Below are 22,932 nucleotides of genomic sequence, written 5' to 3' on the forward strand. Positions count from 1 at the left end.
CTTCCAGAAAGTGGTTGCTTTTCTGTTCAGAGAGTTGTTGCTCTTCTTTTCTTCGATGTCCTGTTGAGTTCGTAGGTGTTCAGAATGGTTTGACCCCTATCCAGCTGAATTCCTGAGAGGAGACGAAATCCAGGTCTCCTACTCCTCCGCCATCTTGCCTATAATTTGCATTTTTCTAATGACTAATGATATTGAGTATCTTCATGTGCTCTTTGTCCATTGTTATTCTCTTTGGTGAAGTACCTGTTCAAGTTTTGTGCCCATTTTTAAGGTTGTTTGTTTTCTTATTGTTAAGTTTTGAGAGTCTTTTATATATTCTAGACACCAAGTTCTTTTTAGGATATCTGGAAATATTTTCTCCTGGTCTGTTGCTTATTTTTTTCTTAATAGTGGCTTTTACAAAACAAAAGATTTTAAATTTGATACAGTCCAATTTATCAGTTTTTTCTTTTATAGGGTGTGCTTTTCATGTCATATCTGAGAACTCCTTGACTGACCCCAGGTCACCCAGATTTTCTTCTAAAAGTTTTATGTTTTGTATTTAGGTCTAGTGGTCCATTTTGGGCTAAATTTTATGTAATAGAGGGAGATGTAGGTTGAGGCAGGGCCAGGACTAGGGTCAGGCTCAAGTACAAAATTTAAAGAGGTGCCAAAAAACTCAGTAGTCACGATAAATGACATTTTAATGCAACATTATAAAAAAAGGAAAATTAATGCAAAAAATCCATGATGAATAAAACACCAAGATTTTAAATAAAAATGGGAAGAGTAACAGGGCTGTACCAAGCCCTGTGCTTAAGGCAAAAGGGAAACTGAGTTGGACTGAGCTGTCTTTTTCAAAATTTTGATATTTTGTGCATCACAGATTTTGGTGGGGTGGGTAGGGGAAGTACTGGAGTAAGGGAAATAGTAAACTCACTTTTGCTTCAGTGATGCTCTGAATTCTGGACTAATTCTCCAATCCACCTACTACTATTTACTTTTCAGAGTCCTCAAATGGGTGCTCTATGCCTTCTATCTTATATAACTGCATTGGGAAGGAGAGACTGAGTGGAATGTTTCCTCTGTCTCACCTAAGACCAGTTCTGTTCTGTCCTTCTCTCCTTCCCTCCCTCCCTCTCTTCCTCTCTGCCTTCCTAAAAAAAATTACAGTGGTAATGGAAAATACATAATGAAATAGTACAGATTGCAGCAGATGTGCCTAAGAGGAAGCTTCTAAGATCCCTGCACATTTGCAGGGACATTCATATTGTGGGAAATAAAATAATGTCATCGATCCTGGTATGAGTCCCTTCCCTTACTCTGGTGGTGTGTTCCCTTGACGTAACTGTGCCACAGGCAGAGCTACTGGCTTTTGCTTAATCAGCTGCCATCTGGCATCGAGCATACTTCGTTTAGTTTCTCAATATTGTCTTCCAGAGTCCATCTCCTTGCCTACCTGAGAACTATGCCTTAATTCTTCTGTGTGAAATTTAGACTTAATTTTTTTTTTGAGGCTCTCAAAAGCTTTTTTTTTTTAATTTAGACTTAATTTTAACAGAAGATTTTACAACCCTTCCAAAGAGTTCATTCCTGTTGTTGAAATCCCTTACCATCAGATCTTTTTTATTTTTTTCCTGTACTTTAGCCTCACATTCTTAAGCTTAGAGCCCACATCCTTTACTCGAGTCCTCATGGAGTTGGAGAACAGCTGGTCAACATCCCCTGTTTCCTCTATTACAAAGTTTCTGTTCAGTCTTCTCTTGTCCAAGAGAACCAAACTTAGTTTTTGGTTTTTTTTTTAACATTTCCTTGTGGGTCAGATTTTCTCAACATTTCTGTTCTCTCTGATACTCTCTTTTCAGCCATTCTCTCCTTGAAATAATGCTTGCTGTATGAATGCATTCAAAACCTATAGTGAGATGTCTTTCCTATAATTATCTCTTTGATAATCTATTTGGAATGATCTCATTTTGAGAGTTACATCGAGTTGAAGTGCCAATCACATGCTGCTGTAGGCTTCATAAATCATTGAAAGCAAAAGAATGAGGACCAAAAGGAGGGCTCGTTCAGTGTAATAGTTTCCTCATTTTCTAGTGGCATTTAACCCTGTACCGTGCTATATTAAAAGGCATCTGCTACTTATTGGTGTTAGCAGTTTCAAAGAAATGTTTTCTGTTTACTGTTTTGCTTCCATTTCTGGATCTGCAAAAACAATAGCAACACTCACTATTACCTTTTTGGTTAAATAGAAACATTTTTTTCCTTCTCTATACTCTTGTGTTTGGTGTTCTTTTAATTGGTATTTAAATTTATTTGTATTTCCTTGTATAGATATGATTGCCATGAATGGTAAACTGGATGAAGAGTTAGCCACTAGATAATACAGCCCTGAAGGAGAAACATACTTGACTCCTTTATAAAATATCAGAAAAGGAGAACTTGATTTTGTAGACGTTTGAAGGTGTTCAAAATGGCACACTATTCTTTATACAATGTGAAAACATCCAATGCAATGATGACTAGTGCTCTGTTGTCTAACCCCAGCACCGTATGACATCCCACTGATAGGGTGAAGGACTTCATGTCTTGGAGGATATTCTGTGACAGTTTTTCCTCTCCCAACCTGAATTTGATGAATGATCTTCAGTAACAAGTTTTCCAGCTGTTCTATCAGAGCTCTGGCCAGACTTTCACAATTATATATAGTGTGGGGAAGAAAGAGGTCTATAATTAACACATATCCCAGGGTAGTTTTTTTTTTCTTTTTTGGAGTGGTAGATAATGCTTTGTCATGTATGAGGAGGGGTTATGAGACCCCCAAAGGGCAAAGTAAAAGAGTATGATTTGTAAAACATTTTTACCCATACTATATTAAGATAAATAGTGCTATATTAAGATAAATAGTGCTTTAAGATATATATCCTATATAATTCATTTTTGAAGATTCAGCTTTTACGGTTTGGTTTGGTTTGGTTTGGTTTTACATAGCTGATGATTTCCAAGATCTAATTATGCATATTTCTTATCTTGTAGTTAGGGATTTAATAGCTTTATCTACTTGTGCTTTGTTTATTCATATAAGCAGAGGATTTATGGTTATCTTTTTTTTTTAATTTTTTTTTTTTAAGATTTTATTTGACACAGAGAGAGAGACAGCGAGAGAGGGAACACAAGCAGGGGGAGTAGGAGAGGGAGAAGCAGGCTTCCCGCAGAGCAGGGAGACTGATGCGGGGCTCGATCCCAGGACCCCTGGGATCATGACCTGAGCCAAAGGCAGACGCTTAATGACTGAGCCACCCAGGTGCCCCTATGGTTATTATCTTTATGCCCATATCTGTCTTTTTTAAAATTTTAAGTCCAGTGTAGTTAACATACAGTGTTATATGAGTTTCAGGTGTACAATATAGTGACTCAATTCTTTACATTACTCAGTATTCATCATTGTAACTGTACTCTTTTTTTTTATTAAATATTTTTATTTATTTATTTGACAGAGAGACACAGCGAGAGAGGGAACACAAGCAGGGGGAGTGGGAGAGGGAGAAGCAGGCTTCCCGAGAAGCAGGGAGCCCGATGCGGGGCTCCATCCCAGGACCCTGGGACCATGACCTGAGCCGAAGGCAGACGCCTAATAACTGAGCCACCCAGGCGCCCCTATAAGTGTACTCTTAATCCCCTTTATTTATTTTACTCATCCTCCAACCCACCTCCCCACTGGTAACCATCAATTCTCTATAGTTAAGAGTCTGTTTTTTGGTTTGTCTCTTTTTTTCTTTGCTCCTTTGTTTTGTGGTCGTGGTATTTGCCTTTGTCTGACTGACTTATTTTACTTAGTATTATATCCTCTGGATCCATCTCTGTTGTTGCAAATGGCAAGATGTTATTATTTTTTATGTCTGAGTAATATTCCATTGTATATATATTCCACTTCTTTATCCATTCATCTGTTGATGGGCACTTGGGTTACTTCCATAATTTGGCTATTGTAAATAATGCTGCAATAAGTTAGGGGTGCATGTATCTTTTTGAATTAGTGTTTTTGTTTTTGTTTTTTTTGTTTTTTTGGTAAATACTGAGTAGTAGTATTACTGGATGATATGGCAATTCTATTTTTAATTTTTTGAGGATCCTCCATATTCTTTTCCACAGTGGCTGTACCAGTTTGCATTCCTACCAATAGTGTACAAGGGTATGTTTTTCTCCACATCCTCACCAATGCTTGTTGTTTCTTGTCTGTTTGATTTTAGTCATTCTGAGAGGTGTGAGGTGATACTTCATTGTGGTTTTGGTTTTCATTTTCCTGGTGATGAGTGATGTTGAGCATGTTTTCATGTGTCTATTGGCCATCTGTATGTCTACATTTGAAAAATGTCTATTCAGGTTTTCTGCCCATTCTTTAATCAGATTGTTTCTTGGGTGTTGAGTTATAGAAGTACTTTATGTATTTTGGATAGTACCCCTTTATCCAATGTGCCATTAACAAATATCTTCTCCCATTCAATAGGTTGTCATTTAGTTTTGTTGATAGTTTCCTTTGTTGTGTAAAAACTTTTTATTTTGATGGAGTCCTAATAGTTTCTTTTTGCTTTTGTTTCCCTTGTCTCAGGAGGCCTATCTAGAAAAATGTTGCTATGGCCAATGTCAGAGAAATTACAGAGAAATTTTTATAGTTTCAGATCTTAAATTTAGGTCTTTAATCCATTTTGAGTTTATTTTGTGTATGGTGTGAGAAAGGGGTCCATTTGCATTTTTTTGCATGTAGCTGTCCAGTTTTCCCAGCACCATTTGTTGAAGAAACTTTTTCCCATTGCATAATCATGACTCCTTTGTTGAAGATTATTTGACCATATAATTGTGGATTTATTTCTGGGCTCTCTATTCTGTTCTATTGATCTGTGTCTATTTTTGTGCCAGTACCATACTGTTTTGATTAGTGCAGCTCGGTAATATATCTTAGTATCTGGGATTGTGTTACCTCCTGTTTTGTTCTTCTTTTTTCAAGATTCCTTTGACTATTTGAGGTCTTTTGTGGTTCCATACAAATTTTAAGATTATTTGTTCTAGTCCTGTGAAGAATATTGTTGGTATTTTGATAGGGTTTGCACTAAATCTGTAGATTCTTTTGGGTAATATGGACATTTTAACAGTGTTTGTTCTTCCAATCCATTAGTATGGACTATCTTTCCATTTGTTTGTGTCATCTTCAATTTCTTTCATCAGTGTTCTTTAGTTTTCAGAGTAAAGATCGTTCACCTCTTTGGTTAAGTTTATTCCTAGGTATTTTATTATTTTTGGTACAATTATGAATGGGATTATTTTCTTCATTTCTCTTTCTGTCACTTTATTATTAATGTATAGAAATGCAATGGGTTTCTGTATATAGATTTTGTTTCCTGTGACCTTACTGAATTTATTAGTTCTACTAGTTTCTTGGTTGAGTCTTTAGGATTTTCTTTTTCTTTTTCTTTTTTTTTTAAAGATTTTATTTATTTATTTGATAGAGAGATAGCGAGAGCAGGAACACAAGCGGGGGAGTGGGAGAGGGAGAAGCAGGCTCCCCGTGGAGCAGGGAGCCTGATGCGGGGCTCGATCCCAGGACCCTGGGATCATGACGAGAGCCGAAGGCAGACACTTAATGACTGAACCACCCAGGCGCCCCTAGGATTTTCTATATACAGTATTATGTGATCTGCAAATAGTGAAAGTTTTACTTCTTCCTTACATTGTGGATGCCTTTTATTTTTTTATTTTTTCTTGTCTGATTGCTTTAGCCAGGACTTCCAGTACTATGTTGAATAAAAGTGGTAAGAGTAGACATCTTTGTCTTGTTCCTGATCTTAGGGGAAAAGCTCTCAGCTTTTCACCATTGAATATGATGTTAGCTGTGGTTTTTTCATGTATGGCCTTGGCTATCTTTAACTTGATGAATGAAGAAGGGTAAGGAGGCCTGGGTCTGTGTAGATTAGATTGAGAGACAAGGCCTTAGGTAGTGTTCTCAAGCTTTTTCTCAACCTGGTGCTCATAACGATAATGTGTGATATAAACAGATAAGGGTACTCTTCGCTGATTTGCCAAAGGCTCTAGGGCCCCTATGCCCATCTCAGGCCTGAGGAATTGCCTGCAACCCATCCTGTGCCCACCAGTGGGAAGCTCTGCTAGAATTTTAGAACTATGCCTCCAGTAAGTGCTGCTTTTATGTGGATCACTGTGGTATGGGGCCTCTGGGATATTTGCCTTGTAGGATCCACCACCAGTGTCACTCATCCTGTGGACTCCAGCTTCCAGCCGCCTGCTTGTTTCCGGCTCCCAGGCTGTCACTAATAAGAATAATTACCAGATTTTCTTCAGTCATTATTTATGCTTTCTTTGCCTTTGTAAATACTTCTCAAATAAGTGGATTGGAGCAAACTAACATTTAGTGTTTTGAATTAGATGAGGAAAATTGTATTTAATTTTCTTACCCAAGAGACCTTCCATTTTTCTCTGAGAACTTCTTCTCGTGATGAAATTCTTTAGGCATTTTTATTATCAGATACAGATGTGATTCATTTAGTGCCAAGAACAACTACCAGGTTTCAAACTTTTGCTGCTTTAGCAATTACCTTAATTTTAGAGCATAGGCTATAAATGAAAAGATTTTAATAAATGAATTTTCCATGGCTTTGATGGGAATTAGTTTGATAATTAGGTGCTAGTTTTTAAAAGTCATAATCTGTACATCTGTATCAAATATTTATGGGAGGTATAGAGCAGCTCTTCTCCTTGTTTGGTTTTTCTGCAGCAGCCCCTACATTTATAAAAATGGCATTTTTTTCTTTTCACCATTGAGCTGCTATCTGGTTTATCAGAAAATTACTTGGGGCAGGAAAGGGGGAGGATTGAGACGATTTCCAGCAAAGAGTGACAGTCGCTACATGTTTGGCCCTATGGTAGAACTTCCTTGGAGTTGGAGGAGGTGTGGAGGAAGAAGAAAGGATAGGTGTGTACTTAGAAGAGCAGAGAAAATGTCTTTAATTTTTTCCATTTGAGGGAAGTCTCCATGGAGATCAGGTGAGTGTTGAGGAATCTATTTATTGGAGACTGAGGCTTATTTACCAGGTTTGTTTCCTGAACTTTAGAGGGATGAAGCCAAGCCTCATGGCCCATGCATGCTGCAGAATAATCCAAATTTGGGGACATCATGGCTTTGGCAGGACAGGACAAATAGCCTAGAAAGGTATAAAGAATTCTCATATTACTCTTCTACCTCCCTGGCTCAATATTTTAATGTAGAAAGCAGTTTTTTTAATGTGAACTAAAACTTGGGCTGGTGAAAATGTGAAGAAAGTTCTTTCTCCAGTATTTTTCCGTTTTCATCTGCCTTCTCTTTATTTATTTTGGACTCATATCTTGATCTATGATCTTAGCCTTGGGAATCAGCACACACACAGCCGTTCAAATGCAGTGGATATTCCTGAGGATGTCCATGACCGTGAGGCTGCCTCTATACAGGTCTGCAAAACTGCGACAGTCTCCTTCACAGACAGGTGTAAGGCTCCTTATTTGAAAAATCTGAAAAGTGCTTGTTCTCCCAAGGAATCACTAGGTAGCTTATCCATTCTTGTACTATGTGACAAAGAACAAACATGAAAAAACCAGATAGAGTTTGGTTTACAGTGTGGCTCAGCAGCTGGGAAGGATCAGGAAATGGTGTTTCATCATAATCATGTTTAAGATATAAAATTATGAAGGATGTTAGGCTTCTTTTAGCATGTAAAGTAGAATAAGGGTGGTGTTTGGATATGTGCATTACAGACGCCTAAGAAATTATACAGGCATTGATTTCTTTTATAGTGACATTTGTGACCTGGGTAGTAGTGAGCCTTTTCCTTTATGATTTTAGTTATACCATCTGCCTTTTAATATAAACTTGCTAAGATTTCTACTTCTGGCTTAGGTAGGTTTGGAAATGATTTCAGATCCCCCACATCCCTTCCTCCCCATCTTCTAAAATAGGACTTTGCATAATTAAGTGGTATCAGGGAGCGAGCATTGGAGTTGGGAAAACCTCCCCACTGATCCCAACTCCTTTCTGTATAAGCTGTATGGCCTTGGGAAAGTTACCCACCCTCTTACAAGCCTCAGTTTCTTGTTTTTGTGAAATGAGGATGACATTACTAATTTTGTAGTATTGTTGCAAGGATTCAGTTACTTTAAATAATATAAAATTCCAGAAACCTAGTGGTTCCCTTCCTACAGTGTCCTAAAATATAAATTCACTTCTCTCATTGGTTTCCTTCTCCTGTCTTTATTTGCTCCCATGATTTCACTTAAAGTAAACCAGAAAAACCACAGAAATAAATTATTTGGAATTTTTTGTGGCCTTTTTACTTTTGCTAAGGGGTAATTCCAAAATTCCTGTTTGGGAATATTGACACTGCTGTTTGTACGCAGTGCTCTCTTCTTCCCCAGCCCACACCCCTGTTTTTTCTTTGGTGTCTGCAGAGAAGAAAGATCTCTGTGTTAAGTACATTAAAGTCTTGTAATTCCTTCTTATCATCTTGCTTATGATCTCCAGCCCCATTACCGTCTCTTTATGGCTGCTGCTAGAGCTAAGTACCTTTGGGGCAGATTGCGGTTACTTTGCACTGCCAAATTATAAAGCTAAAATGAAGGTGGGCTTTGGTTTACAAGGCTACACCTAATTTCATGCTAAAATGGAGTTCAGCCTAATTAGCAAGGGAAAGCCATTAGCGGACCCACATTGTTTTGGTAAGGTGAAGTAGATGAGTGTAAGAATAAAATGCTTTATTAATTTAATTAAGCAAACAGTATATTAAAATATGCAGACTAATTTCAGAATCTAGTCCTTCCCACCACAGTGGGCTTCTGCCATTTGAATCTCATGATACAGTGTGAAGGCTTTCTCTTAGATCCGGGTAGCTCTTGTGTCATTTTCCTCTCCAGTCCTTCCATTCAGGCGTGCTCGGGACCCTCCGTTTGCTGCGTTGCTCAGGAAATCTGTAGGTCCGATTGTGTCAACCCCTGGCCACAGAAGCACCTCCTCAAGAACAGTCTAAAGGAAGGCTGGATGGTTGATGGAGTGAATGCACTGTTTCTAAGTAGTTATAGCTCATATGTCTTCTGATAGTTCCTTGGGTTTCTAGCAGGCACGTGTCGCATTGTTGTTAAGTAAAGCCCGGTGTGTAAGTTTGACAAGTGAGCAGCGTGGCAGCTCTGCTTGCTCCCCAGCCCTGCCGCTGTCTCAGGGATTGTTTGGCTTGGCAGATGGCCAGCTCTCTGCTGTAAGATGCATTTCCTTGACAGGACAAAGTGCGGAGCCGCATTAGCTGCAAAGTTTACAAAGGTTAGCTAAACACACACAATAAATATTAATAAACAAAAAAGGCCCACCCACCTTTGACTTTGAATTCTGTTTCTGCATTCCATGTTTTGGAATCCCTGTAGTATTTGATTAATAACCAGTCTTAGGGTAATTGAGCCTTAAGTATCCTTTGCCTAAGTTAGGCTGCTCCCAGAGCCCTCATTGGCTGCTTTGGTGACTCATCGCCACAGTGGATGGAGCTCTGGAATGACTGTTTAGTTCAAGGGGTCTTATTTGCATTCTCCCTGCTTCCATGTGAAAAGGAGGGTAAATGTGCTTCTCCATGAGCTTTATGCTGACCAGCCATGTGTGTGTCTGAGAGCTCTGGAGGGGAAAGGATGTGAACAGGAATAGAGGTGCAGTGCCCTGAGCTTGGACTACCTAGAAAGCAATCAGGCCTTGGTCTGTTGGCCTGGGCAGTTGCCTCTCTCTAACATTTACACCCTCAGCCTAGAGGGAGAGAGTAACAGTAACCTGCTGCCCCTGGAAACTGCCTATTTGGCTGGGTGTCTTGGAATTTACCAGGCCTACATTGTGGATCCTTTCCAATTCTGCACCCTGCTCACTTGAAAACATATTTGAGAACCAGTAATCTTAGACCGCTTACCCAGACCTCTAGAGAACCAAGGAAGAGAAATAACTTTAATACTATGTCCTTGAGATTGTCCTGGGGCCATTTGTGGGTGGCTGGGATTTCTGAAGGCCCTTAAAAGCCCCTCTTACTGTTATCTCTCATGCATGTCCCTCTCTTTAGGACCACATTAGGAAGAAACAAACCCTACTTGTTTGTAGGATACTTGAGTATGATAATGATTTAGAGAAATAAAATTATTCTCCATAGATAGTAATGATTTTAACTTGAAAATTGTCTCTAATTCCACTTAGCAAAGCAATCCATTTAGGCTTGGGTGAACTCTTACTTTTAATTCATTCCAACAGCAAACATTTATTGAGCACCACACACTAATCTAGGCATTTGGGATGCATTTCCACCCAAAACACACCAAGATCTCTGCCTATGTGGAAAATATGTTCAGGTCAGGGAAGCAGATAATAAGCATAATTAACAATAAATTACATATTATGTTAAAAGGTGATACATGCTTTGGAAAAATGAAAAAACAGAGTAAGGAAAGTTGTGGGGTACAATTTTAAATGGGGCGGTCTTGGCGTGATGACATGTAAGCATTGATTTGAAGGAGACCAGTATTGGCTTAGATGAACTTATTCTAGATAGGGTTTATGAAGTTAAGTTTGTGACTCTTCTCATGTTTCCTTATACCTGGCCATGACCATTTGGAAATTTCCAGTGGCCAAGGCATGGTTCTCAAATTAACCTCAGTGGCAGAGCACCTGTAAGTCAGGCTGTGCTTTGTAGACCATGAACTGTTGATATCCTTAATTTCATCTTACCAACCAAGCACAGTTTTATAAGATGAAATATGTCTTCTATACTCATGCATTATACAGTAGGTTTCACAAGCATATGTGAAAAATGACAACCCTCCCCCAAAAGCCAAACCATATATGATATACTGTTTTCAAGGATTTTTGTTAATATTCACTTACCACTATATGTTTTATCATCTTTTAGCACTTGCTAGTGGACACTGGGTAGCAGGCACCATAGATTTAAGAAAAATTATAAAAACCTGCCCTTTTGGGCGCCTGGGTGGCTCAGTCGTTAAGCGGCTGCCTTCAGCTCAGGTCATGATCCCAGAGTCCTGGGATCGAGTCCCACATCGGGCTCCCTGCTCAGCGGGAAGCCTGCTTCTCCCTCTCCCACTCCCCCTGCTGGTGTTCCTGCTCTCGCTGTCTCTGTCTCTGTCAAATAAATAAAATCTTAAAAAAAAAAACAACAAAAACCTGCCCTTTTAACCTAATTTTACCCCCACCCCCAAACTGGGAAAACACAGCCACTCAATTTTCTCAGGAGAACATCTCAACTGTCTTCAGTGGTGCAGAGCTTAAGAACCACTCTTGTATTGTCAGACAAGAATTAGAAGTCCTGCAGACTCTTTCATTTCCTCTTGAGTTCCTCATGAATCTCAGAGAAGGATTTGTGGCCATATAACTATATGCATACTTCCTGCCTGTCAAGTGGGAGCCAGAATTTCTATCAAAAGGGATTGAGGAGATTCACAGATACTCTGTCTTAACAAATGAGTGGGATGGTTAGGGAGAAGAAACCAGAGAAATTCAGCCTGAGATAGATTTGGAAGGCAGGAATTTCATGATTTTCATTTTACTATTAGAACCTAAAATAACAGTATCTAATTGTACGCTTTTTTCCTTAGTCCTTGTACATTGCTTGGCATGTGATGATTTTTAATAAATCTTGAATTGGTGTTTCCACTCATTACTTGTTCTATCAGAGTGAGATCTGCAAAACCTAGCACATGGTGTCTCTGCCTACCAATTTTAGCTTTATCTTTCCCCCCTTCATTCTATCCCTGCTAAACCTCCCACCTCGGCCCTCTTACTGCAGACAAAAATTAAAAACAGGTTGTAGTTCTCACTGAGAATTCATTCTTTTTGACCCCAGAGCACCACTTATTTTCCTTAGCAGTAATGAATTCAAAGGATCATAACTTCCAGTGAACCTTCTCTTAAATAGTTTTTCATTCAGGTTAATGTCAAGTCTTTGTATGCTGTATCTCGGTTTTACTTCTGCTATTATCCTGCTGGTTTATCTCATAGATAGGGAGGTATTTTTCAATGCCTGAAAATATGTGTTGTTCCTGAAAAAGCTTTATGAGATTTGGATCTTTGTGAACTAAAAACAATAAGCACCTGGCTTCAGTCTGCTGTCCAGAGGGACATATTGTGTGTATAAAAGCATGAAACACTGAGATCTAAATCTGCTTCAGTGGTAAGCAGAATTGAGTTATGTGGGTTTAGCATTCCAAGATGCCAGCCTCACATGGCAATGGAGCTGGGGAAGCCTAACTTTGTGGTTGCTAGGTTGTCAGGAAAAGAGAGGAGCAGTGTCAGGAAGGAGCATCTTTTTCATTTTTAAAGGGTATCACACATATAACAAGTGATGGAATAGAACCTAACCTCAGGGACACAACCTAATGGTTTAAGGGGGAAATGTCCTAAAAATTATAGGTAGCCATCAGGATGGTATTCAGTTTAGTAAACTAGCCATCAAAGTACTAGCAGGATTTTTCCCATTTTTATTTGGTGTCTTTAGTTGATTACCATGCCTTTCCTTTTCAGAGTGTTGTCCGCTGCCTGTGGCATCCAAAGCTGAACCAGATCATGGTAGGAACTGGCAATGGATTGGCTAAAGTCTATTATGACCCCAACAAGAGCCAAAGGTATTTCATAAGTATTGCCTGTTTTAGATGGATGACAACAACTGGGGGGAGGGCTTCTTTTCCCAGCCTGCTTTTATTTATTTCCCCCTTTGATGGGGATCCACCCTTTTAGAAAACGCAGCTGGCACAGAGTAAAGCCTCAAACTCCTGGTATTGTACTTTAAAGAGGATTTGGATATTGCCCTTGATCCAGACAGAATTCAAAGTGAAAGTTTCCTGGGGATTTGCAGTTCTTTAGCTGAAATATTGAGTGCAAAGGGGGAAAAAGTCTTGCCCACTTCGCATACCACCCTGGACATGGCATTAGCAGTGATACATGTAAGGGATTAACAAAGCAGGGAACTAACCACTTACAGGAAATGGAAACAGCTAGTCTGTTTTGTTCCCTTTCTGTTTGGTCTTTTATCAGGTAGTGGTTTGGATTTGGGGGGTTCTCTGCCAAGGGGACAGCACAAATTATTTCCTCTCCGACCCCATGCCCACCCCAAATGCTAGACTTAAACATCCCAGTGTGTTTCAGAAGTCTGAAAACTTCACTGGAGTCTCCATCAGTTCCTCAATTATTTTCATTTTCTTTGGGCACAAAGGCGAACATTTGTCACAACCCCAAAAGATGGTTTTGTTTCTCTCTTAAGGTACAGTACTTGATTAGCTCTTTCTTTAGAGTAAGCCTTGGTTACCTAGTATTTAAGTTCACATGCAAAATTAATTGGGGTCCCCCATAAACCTATTTTGAGATCCCACATCCTTTTTGAGGAAAGGAAACTCCTCCTCTATTTATGAATACTCGTTGTTGTAATTTGGATCTGAATAGAAACAGACAGTCCTGTCTTCCCTTGGAACTTTGTGGACTAGCTTTGGAACCCTTGCCCTATAAAATAAAGTTTTTATTGTGTTTAAGAACAAATAGGATTTTGTTTTTTAATAAAGAAATTGAAAATGCTAATGTAATTAGAATGAGAGAGAGTCTGTTTCACTTGAGAAAACGATGAGCCCCATTTGATAGCACCGATTTGGAAACTTCTGTGTTTGGAATCTTGAAGGAATTTTTTTATTTGTATTTGCTCCTCCTGAGAGGGATAGCTCATTATTACTAAGGAGAAGTGAAATGTTCTAATCAGACTTTTGGTTAATCCCACACATTCTTGGGCAGTTGCCCCGTGGCAACACTGCCAAGCCGACTCAGTTCCAGACACTTGTACTCTTACAGTTGAGATGTGGACAAATGCCACTTGGGGTGTAGACCACCCAGGTTGCTTTCATCTGGGACATAAACTAAAATTTGAACCCTGTGACCTTCAGGGTGAAAAGGTTGGTTAATTTTATTTGTATCTCTCTAAGATCTTAAAATTTTAAGTTACTTCTGTAGATTTTTTAAACTAGTGTTCTGTTGCCCGGTTACCTCTTCAACCCTTTCACTCAGTAGTGACCACTGACTGACAGACTTGCTTTCCCATAAATTTAATCCCTTATCACCAAGGCCCCTTCTGTTGCCATCCCTTAGAAAGTCAAGGACTTGGTGAGATGGTGTGCACAGAGTATGTTCCTGGAAGTAATGCTTTTGACATAACTTTTTGTTTAGAAGACCAAGTAAAGAAAATAATGTGCTTTTACCCACCCCAGGGGAGCAAAATTATGTGTGGTTAAAACCCAGCGGAAGGCAAAACAAGCTGAGACTCTAACCCAGGACTACATCATCACCCGTAAGTTGTTAGCATGGTCTCTCTCCATCGTCTCTCTCCCTTCTCCTGTTGTGTGGTGTTGATCTCATGGCTTTAGAGACAGAAAAAGTCTTCAGAGTCCAGGCATATATTACAAAATACCATGTGGACAGGACTGCAAGTCATGTAACAGCTAACTGCTTTAGCTTCTGTGACTCATCACAGAGACAGGGTAATTTCATGTAACTTTCAACCCAAAAGGGAAAAGCCTGTTTGAGCCTAATGCATTACTCCATAGCAGCCTTTTAAAGAATAACAGTCTGTTCTAAGAATAAACAACGATGAGTGCTGGTCTTGGAATCAGGAGACCTGGATTTGTCCAGTTCTACCAATGACTTGCAGTGTGATGTTGAACAACTGAACTTTATCAGGAGAGGGAGGAGACTAGGTGAAAGGTCTCCTTCAGCTCCCTCTGAGACTCTGTGACAACAGATCCAGAGACATTTAGATACAAAATGAACTACCTGGGGTACCAGAAATCTTACCAGAATAAGCAGCTTCTCTTGGGTTTGTCACACAACCTTGTCAGCCTGGCAGATTTGTGTTGCCCAGAGCCAGGGCCTCAGACCTCTCACAGGCAGTGGCTAGGAAGGACATCTTGGATGCAGTAGCAGTTGTGATGAGCAGATGTCCTGTGGACGTTATCAGGGTCTCGGTCTAAAGCCCAGGGGGCGCTGTACTGCTGGGTTTTTCTCCCTGGTGGTGGGTCTCCTCTAAGACCAAGTGCCCTGGAGCTTATGATCGGTAAGGAGATCCCGTGACACTTTTTGCAAGAGTAGAAGTGTTAAAGTCGGTGTCACAATCAGTCTAGCTCATGTAATTACATGCGGCCTACTTAAATTCCTCCAGTCGTTTGAAGTGAAAAGCTATTTTTCCCCCTCCTAAAAATACTGTTGTGTCGTGTTGCCCAACAGAGTGACGGGTGGCTGTGTTTCTCAGCTCCCCTGACTCAAGGCAGGCGAGTTTAACTGGTGAGTGAGATGGTCCTGGCCCCAGCTGGTGCTAGGGGGAGGGGATACTGGAAGGGTTTTTGAGGTATTTTAGACATTTCTGTCATTCATGTTATAAATTCCCTTTGAACCCCTCTTAATCTGTTTCCTTTGCTCCCCTACTCCCCTGGGAAAAGGTTTTCTCTTTTAAATAGGATCCAAAGAAATTATTTTGATACAGTTTTTGGTCAAGAAAAATATCATTATTTAATTTTTTTCCCCGGTCACCTTCTTGCTCTCCTGCAGAATATCACTGTTTCCTTTTTACATTCATATACTGTTTTATATTATAAAAGTTAATTCTGACGTTGAGTGAACAGCCAATAGCAATTGGACAAATACTACTCTGATTCTTATCCTTTTGTTTTGTCCACCATATAGAAGTAGGGAAAAGTCCCCATCAAGTCACCATGCCAGGAGATTCAGGCACCCCCCTGCATTCAGGGCAAACTTTATCCCAGTTTCAGTGGGAGAAGTGTTCCTCCCTTCCAGTTACTCAGTGTTGTCAACTCCTCCTGAGCGGTGGTCACATTTCAAGAACGTGTGAAGTGATTCCAGTGTTTGTGAGGTGTCCGAGGAGACTTCAGGGCTGACAAGCAAGCTGCATCATTCACATTTGGGTCCTGTAAGAAAAAAAAGAAGAAGCAGTCCCACTGAGTGTTTCATTTCAAAACCACAGAAATTAAGTTTAACTGCTACCCATGGTCCGTGTGATGGGGATCCTCACCAGTGTTTCCGTGACAGTATTTGACAGCATTTCCTGAGCGCCATTAGTTGCAGGGGAGGTGAACAATGAATCTTGGTCTCAAACAAAATTGGCTAATCGGTTACAGTAAGACTGTCTTTTATTATTAGATGAAGGCTGCCATTATGACTTCCATTTCATCTTCTACTTAGTCATGCTTCAGCTATGTTTTTGGGTGGAAGGGTTATTATTAAAATAAAATTTTTCAAATGTGACTTCTCGTAGCTCATGCCTTGCCTATGTTCCGTGAGCCCCGCCAACGGAGTACAAGGAAGCAGCTGGAGAAGGACAGACTGGATCCCTTGAAGTCGCATAAACCCGAACCTCCTGTGGCAGGCCCAGGTGACTGTGATCTCTCCAGCTTGTGACCTGCAAAGGGGGTGGAGGGGGGGGTGGGTCACTGGTAGAGAATTGGGAAGATCCTTTGCTCCTGGTTGCTGCTTTGTCTCCAGAGAGATTTTACATGGTGGTTTTCAAACATTCTCTTTTTAGTATCAGAAGTTTTTGCTTAAAGGATGCAGAATCCAGGTGCATAAAACTGATACAAATGGAGCTGCTGTGTTAACCTAGAGAGGAAGCCTGGACCCCTTTCTGCTCGGTCTCTAACTTGAGCCCTTTTAGGTGATCTTGGTGGAACTCTAGGGCTCCTGGAACCCAGTGTTAAAGCCGCTGCTCTCAATATTGGCTTCATATACAACATTTGGGTACTTTGACCAGAATCCAGGCTGGATTAGGTTTCACATTAGGTTTCCCCTAGAGGATGAATAAAAGTCCTTAGAGTTTTTAAGAAAGTAGGTACCCCCCCACCCCAACCACCAAAAGAAAGAAAGAAAGTAGGTACCCCCAGAAGAAAGCGAGGCAGCATTGGCCCTCATACAACACATAAAGTAACTGGAATCCCATTTTACTAGTTATCACTTGTGTGGTTTCCATTTTCCTAGGCTCCTAAGCCTGGAGCTTTTGACTCGTTCATTCATCCTGAACCTCAGTTCTGGGCTTACATCTGTTTGGCCTGCCCCTTCAGCCTTGAAAACATTTCACATATCTATCTTAACTTTTTTTTTTTTTTACATTTTCTCTGCCACCATTCTAACTCAAAGTTCCTAAATAATATTCTTACCTGGATTATTGAAAAGCCCTTCTAACTAGGCACCTTGTCTGAAGTCACTCTCTTTCCTTCCCACACCGCCTCTGTCCATCTTCTACACAGCTTTTATTTCCAGCTCCTCTGGCTTTCATATTGCTACTGCCCCCAAATCTTATAAGCTCCCCACTGTCCATTTGCATTTCCAGAGAATCATTCTAGGCAGTCTGACTCTAACCCACTTTTGAGCATCCCACCTCACTTCTCTCTTCCTCTGATCTGATACGACTGTCATTTCACTCCTGCCTGCAAAGGCCCACTGAATCGTCCTTTTTCTGTACTTTGGTTCTGAAACCATTCTGCTCATTCTGAAAATGACCTCTGCCTTCAGAGCTTTCTCAAATTGGATCCATCTCTTCCTAAAGAGCTCCCCAGCCACCTCAGCCTAAAGAGCTCTCTCCCTTCTCTAAGTACTATAATAGTTACTGGCCACACAAATTCTTTCACAATTAATTATTTCCTGCCTTATTTAGTCTCCTTTTATCTTGATTTATAGAATTAATCTTATAGCACAATTTGGCTCTTCGTGTGTGGGGTTTTTTTTGTCTTCCTAAAAAGTCATAAATTTTGGGGGTGCCTGGGTGGCTCAGTCAGTTAAGCATCTGCCTTTGGCTCAGGTCATGATTCCAGGGTCCTGGGATCGAGCCCCGCATAGGGCTCCCTGCTCAGCGGGAGGCCTGCTTCTCCCTCTCCCTCTGCCTCACCCCTGCTGTGGTCTCTCTCTCTCTCTGACAAATAAATTAATAAGATCTTTAAAAAAAAGTCATACATTTTTGAGTACCAGGCACCAGACTAGCTGTTGGGGATCCAGCAGGTTGTAAATCCCTGCCCTTACGGAGCTTTCTGTCTACTAGAGCAGTTCCAGTATCATAAAATAATGTGAATCAGTCTATTCAACTTGTTTGTTTTTTCTCCTACAAGGTACTTGGAAGATGGCAAGCCCTAAGATATGTTTGCTTAAAGCTAAAATAGGCATCTAATAAATATAGGTTAATTTTTTTTAAGATTTATTTATTTATTTGAGATAGAAAAAGAGAGAGCATGCACACGCGTGCAAGTGGCAGGGAGGGGCAGAGGGAGAGAATCCTGAGGCAGACTCTCCCTACTGATCTGGGGGCCTGCCTCAGTGCTTCACCCCAGAATCCCGAGATCACGACCTGAGCCAAAATCAAGAGTCAGCCGCTTGACCGGCTGAGCCACCCAGGTGCCCCAGTATTGGTTATTTTTATTAGTTGAATTTCAAATGTTCATGCTTGAGGGATCTCTTCAAGGCCTAAACATGGTAAAGTGTTTGTGATTCCTCCTTGCATTGGTGTCACTGTGTAGATTAAATAGCTAAGACCTATCAAAAAACCTCTTTATTTAAAAATGTTATGGGGAGGGGCGCCTGGGTGGCTCAGTTGTTGAGCGTCTGCCTTGGCTCAGGTCGTGATGCCTGGGTCCTGGGATCAAGCCCCTCATCGAGCTCCCTGCTCAGTGGGGAGCCTGCCTCTCCCACTGCCCCTGCTTGTGTTCCCTCTCTCGCTGTGTCACTCTCTGTCAAATAAATAAGTAAAATCTCTTAAAAAAAATGTTAATAGGGAAGTTAAGGTTTGTTGATTTCCTGCTTTGGTTGTGATGATCATAAATGAAAGCTGAAGGGATGACACTGAAGTAGTCTTGAGATTTGTGTGCTTCAAGCCAAGATCTGAAGAAGCCCCAGAGTGCTCAACACCTTGATTCCATAGGGAATGATAAAAATCGGGGAAACCTGAAGCTCTGGCCTCACTCTGTTACTCATTTCACCTGCCACCTTGGAAGCCAGCACTGAGGGATTCTCAACCTTTTCAGATAAGTACAGGGTATGCTTCTATATTGTCATGCTCATTCCAGTTCTGAGTTGTGTTTTTTCCTTGGAAACAGGTCGTGGTGGCCGGGTTGGAACCCACGGGGGCACTCTGTCGTCATACATTGTGAAGAACATTGCTTTGGACAAAACTGATGACAGCAATCCCCGGGAAGCCATTCTGCGGCATGCTAAAGCAGCTGAAGACAACCCGTATTGGGTTTCTCCAGCATATTCTAAGTAAGGAAGCAGCCTTTTAAAATAGAAAAAAAAAATTATGTTTAATGAATTAGAAAGAATATAACAACAGCTACTTTGAGGTTTTAACTCTCCATTTCTTGTTTTATTCTTGAGCATGAAAAATAAGCCAAGTACTCATAGTCCTGAACCTAGGCATAGTCCTGAACCTTAGGACTCTAAAATGGTGAATCTTTAAAGTAGGTCAATTCCATCAGTTATGGCCTAGTGTAAACCCATTATGTGAAGCCCATTCTACCTCTGATGAAAAAAAGGAAGAGCACTACCCGTATGCGTTATGTTAGTTGAGGAGGGCTCAAAGCAGATGAGGAGGAGCAGTTTGTAGGTCTGTCATTAAGGACTGCTTTGCATTTACAGAGCTATATATGTAAGTAATAGGTACATAGGCAGAGAAGAGCCCACCTGCTCGGATTCCCTCAAATAGCTCAACATGAATGAACATGTAGTGGCTCTCAAAGCCTCTAAACCAGGTACAGTTACACTGAGAAGGGTAGTGTTATAGATTTTTTTTTTTTTTTTTTTTTAGCACTTCCTTACTTTCTGATACCATAAGATGTGCCAGAGTCATCTTTGTTTTTCTTCGCCTAGTCCTGGAATCAATTACTTCTTAAGGCGCCTGGGTTTCTTTTGTTTGAGAACAATGTTTAGAAACCAAGACAGTGATGCTAGACAAGTCTGTAGCTACTGAAATATCATTGCTTCTAGATCCTCCTTTAGGTCTTCCTAGCTGACAGAACTTAGAAATATATATATGTATACTAACCCATGCTTCATTACACATACACATATGTACATATATACATACACACACACATACATATATCTCTGTATTTACATTTTAAAAACTATGAGTTTATACTGATGCCTCTGATTTCAGTACTATACCCCTGGTTTCATTTTACCTTTCTCCTTCCTGTATTTTTAACTTCTTTTTCCAATAATGAAAAACCCAGCTCTCATTACTGACAGTATATTTACTTATTTATTCACTTCTAGTATACATATAAAATAGTTTCAGAATTGCCTACCCATACACCTGTGAGAAACATTTTCCCTAACTAGGATTTCCCTAACTGCATTTTTGTAGGTTTTGTTTGTTTTTTTTTGTTGTTGTTTTTATTTTGATTTGTTTTTTGTTTTTGTCCTTTTAGCCTTACAGTATGTGGTGAAGAGACTGTTTTTCACAGTTACTTGGATGAGGTATTTTCTTCTCCACTTCTGTTAGGGTGGTTATGTAATCCATTTGAAATGCAGTTAGGGTCATTTGTTAGTGTGCATTCCTTTTTTGGGTTTCCCCTATGTTCTATTTATTTTGGAGGTATGTGTAGGGTGTGCGAGATATTACTCTAGTGCTAGGAGTCAGGGCCTTAAAAAAGACTTGTTCTTCCTCCCTGCTCCCTCATTTCCATGTCCCGCTTCTCTCGGTCCCTTCCCCACTCACCCTCACAGGTAGCCTATCTCTTTAGTTTCTGGTTTACCTCTCCTGTAGGTCTCTTGCACAAATGAACAGATTTGTGAGTATTTTGTTCTACCCTCTCCTTTACATGAAGGATAGCATAATATACCCTTTCTGGCTTTGCTTTTTTTCACCTAGGATTATGCCCTAGAAATCATTCTACATCAGGTCATAGAGCTCCTTCTCGTTCTTTTTCACTGTTGCATAGTAGTCCACTCTGTGGATGTATCATAGTTTGTTCAACCACTCTCCTATGAGTGGATATTTAGGTTGTTCCAGTATTTTGCAATTTCTGACAGTGCTACAGTAAATAAACTCGTGTGTATGTATTTTTGTATCATTGGAGGTGTATTCAGGTTTTTTCTTGATGTCTTCATATATTATTAAAGTTTTCAATTATGAGAAAGCTGGACCCTGATCACTTTTCAGAACATTAACATGCTGGAAAAAAAATCACTTATGAACCAACTCAATGGACATGTTATACCAGTATCAGTTCTTTTTTTTTTTAAAGATTTTATTTTTTGACAGAGAGAGACAGCAAGAGAGGGAACACAAGCAGAGGGAGTGGGAGAGGGAGAAGCAGGCTTCCCACCAAGCAGAGAGCCCAATGCGGGGCTCGATCTCAGGACCCTGGGATTATGACCTGAACTGAAGGCAGACGCTTAACCAGCTGAGACACCCAGGCGCCCCCCAGTATCAGTTCTCTATCTGCTAATCATTATGAGCTACTTTGCATAAAAGAAAAACACACTGTTTTAGCTTGGTTCCTTAGAAGTAGATCCTGAGAAAAAGATTCATATAAAGGTGCTTTTAGGAAGCTTTATTATTAGGATGCTTTATTATTAGGATGCCTGTTAGGAAGCATCCATAGAGAAATCCAATAGGGGAGTAGAGAAGTGTAATGAAGCCAAATAAGGGTGTATCAAGCAAAGTTTGAGGGAGGTCCACTTTGGCTCAGTCTACAGGGTAACCCTGGAGACCCTGGGCAGAGGCATGGTAACTGGAGTACTTATACTCCAGGATCTATTGATCTTTGCTAATGGCTAGAGGTGGGGTTGGGGGAGACATTCCCAGGTACTTCCAGCTTTCCAGGGCTTTAGCAACCTGCTGACAGCCCTCTGACAAAGAGAGATAGCTGCTGCAGTTGTGAGTGAAAGCACCCCACGCAAAAATACTAAAGAGATTTGCGGGCCTCTGGTGGGGAGTGCTGCATCTCTGCGGTCCATGTAGCAGAACAGACTTGGCTCCGTAATGTCAGTGGTGGTTGTTCACAGTGTGTACTAATAACCAGTCGGTACAGATGGAACATCTCTGAACAATTAGTTGGATAGTATTACAACAGCTAAGAGGGTCATATCAAGGCTGGCCAGCTAACTAGTATGCATTTAGCCTTCTTTTGTATAGAATTTGCGTGTGTATGAACTAATGTATGTCAACACATTGGCAGTCAGATAAGCTTATAGATTATGCCTCTGTTGACACTTCTGTTTTTAATGGAGTCATTATTTTCTATTACTATTAGGGGTTTTTTATACTTAAAGAAACTTGTTTAGAAACATACAAAAAAATTAGCTGAGGAAAGAAGAAGAAACAGAGCCATGTTTTAAAATTTGCTAAACATAGTGAGCATCATTTGGATAAAAATTTGGCACTATCTATACAAATTTAAAATGCAAATACCCTTTGACTTGGCAATTCTATTTCCAGAACTTTTGCACATGTAGGAAAATATGTATGTCCAAAGATATTAAGTTCAGTATTGTTTTGTTTTTTTTTTTTTAGATTTTATTTATTTATTTATTTATTTATTTTTTTTTTTTTTTTTTAAGATTTTATTTATTTATTTGACAGAGAGAGATAGTGAGAGAAGGAACACAAGCAGGGGGAGAGGGAGAGGGAGAGGGAGAAGCAGGCTTTCTGCTGAGCAGGGAGCCCGATGCGGGGCTCGATCCAAGGACCTTGGGATCATGACCTGAGCCGAAGGCAGACGCTTAACGACTGAGCCACCCAGGCGCCCCAAGTTCAGTATTGTTTATGAAAGCAAAAGATTGAAAACAATATAAATGTCTTTCAATGGGTATTGTTTTAGAAAAGTATAACACATCCATATAATTAAAGATAA

The 22,932-nt window shown here is 40.2% G+C and overlaps 1 protein-coding gene across 2 annotated transcripts in view; it reads left to right on the forward strand.

The window, feature by feature from the left end:
* Nucleotides 1–22,932, forward strand: part of WDR70 (WD repeat domain 70) — a 263,085-nt gene that overhangs the window by 224,390 nt on the left and 15,763 nt on the right. For both annotated transcript variants that reach the window (XM_006730411.3, XM_031024925.2), the window contains 4 exons: nucleotides 12,569–12,669; nucleotides 14,293–14,372; nucleotides 16,350–16,466; nucleotides 19,171–19,333. In XM_006730411.3, the coding sequence (XP_006730474.1) occupies nucleotides 12,569–12,669; nucleotides 14,293–14,372; nucleotides 16,350–16,466; nucleotides 19,171–19,333 (461 nt within the window). The remainder of the gene's footprint in view (nucleotides 1–12,568; nucleotides 12,670–14,292; nucleotides 14,373–16,349; nucleotides 16,467–19,170; nucleotides 19,334–22,932) is intronic.

This window comes from Leptonychotes weddellii, chromosome 7 (genome assembly GCF_054177405.1).
Source record: "Leptonychotes weddellii isolate Sample4059 chromosome 7, ASM5417740v2, whole genome shotgun sequence".
In the NCBI taxonomy this organism is placed as follows: Eukaryota; Metazoa; Chordata; class Mammalia; order Carnivora; family Phocidae; genus Leptonychotes; species Leptonychotes weddellii.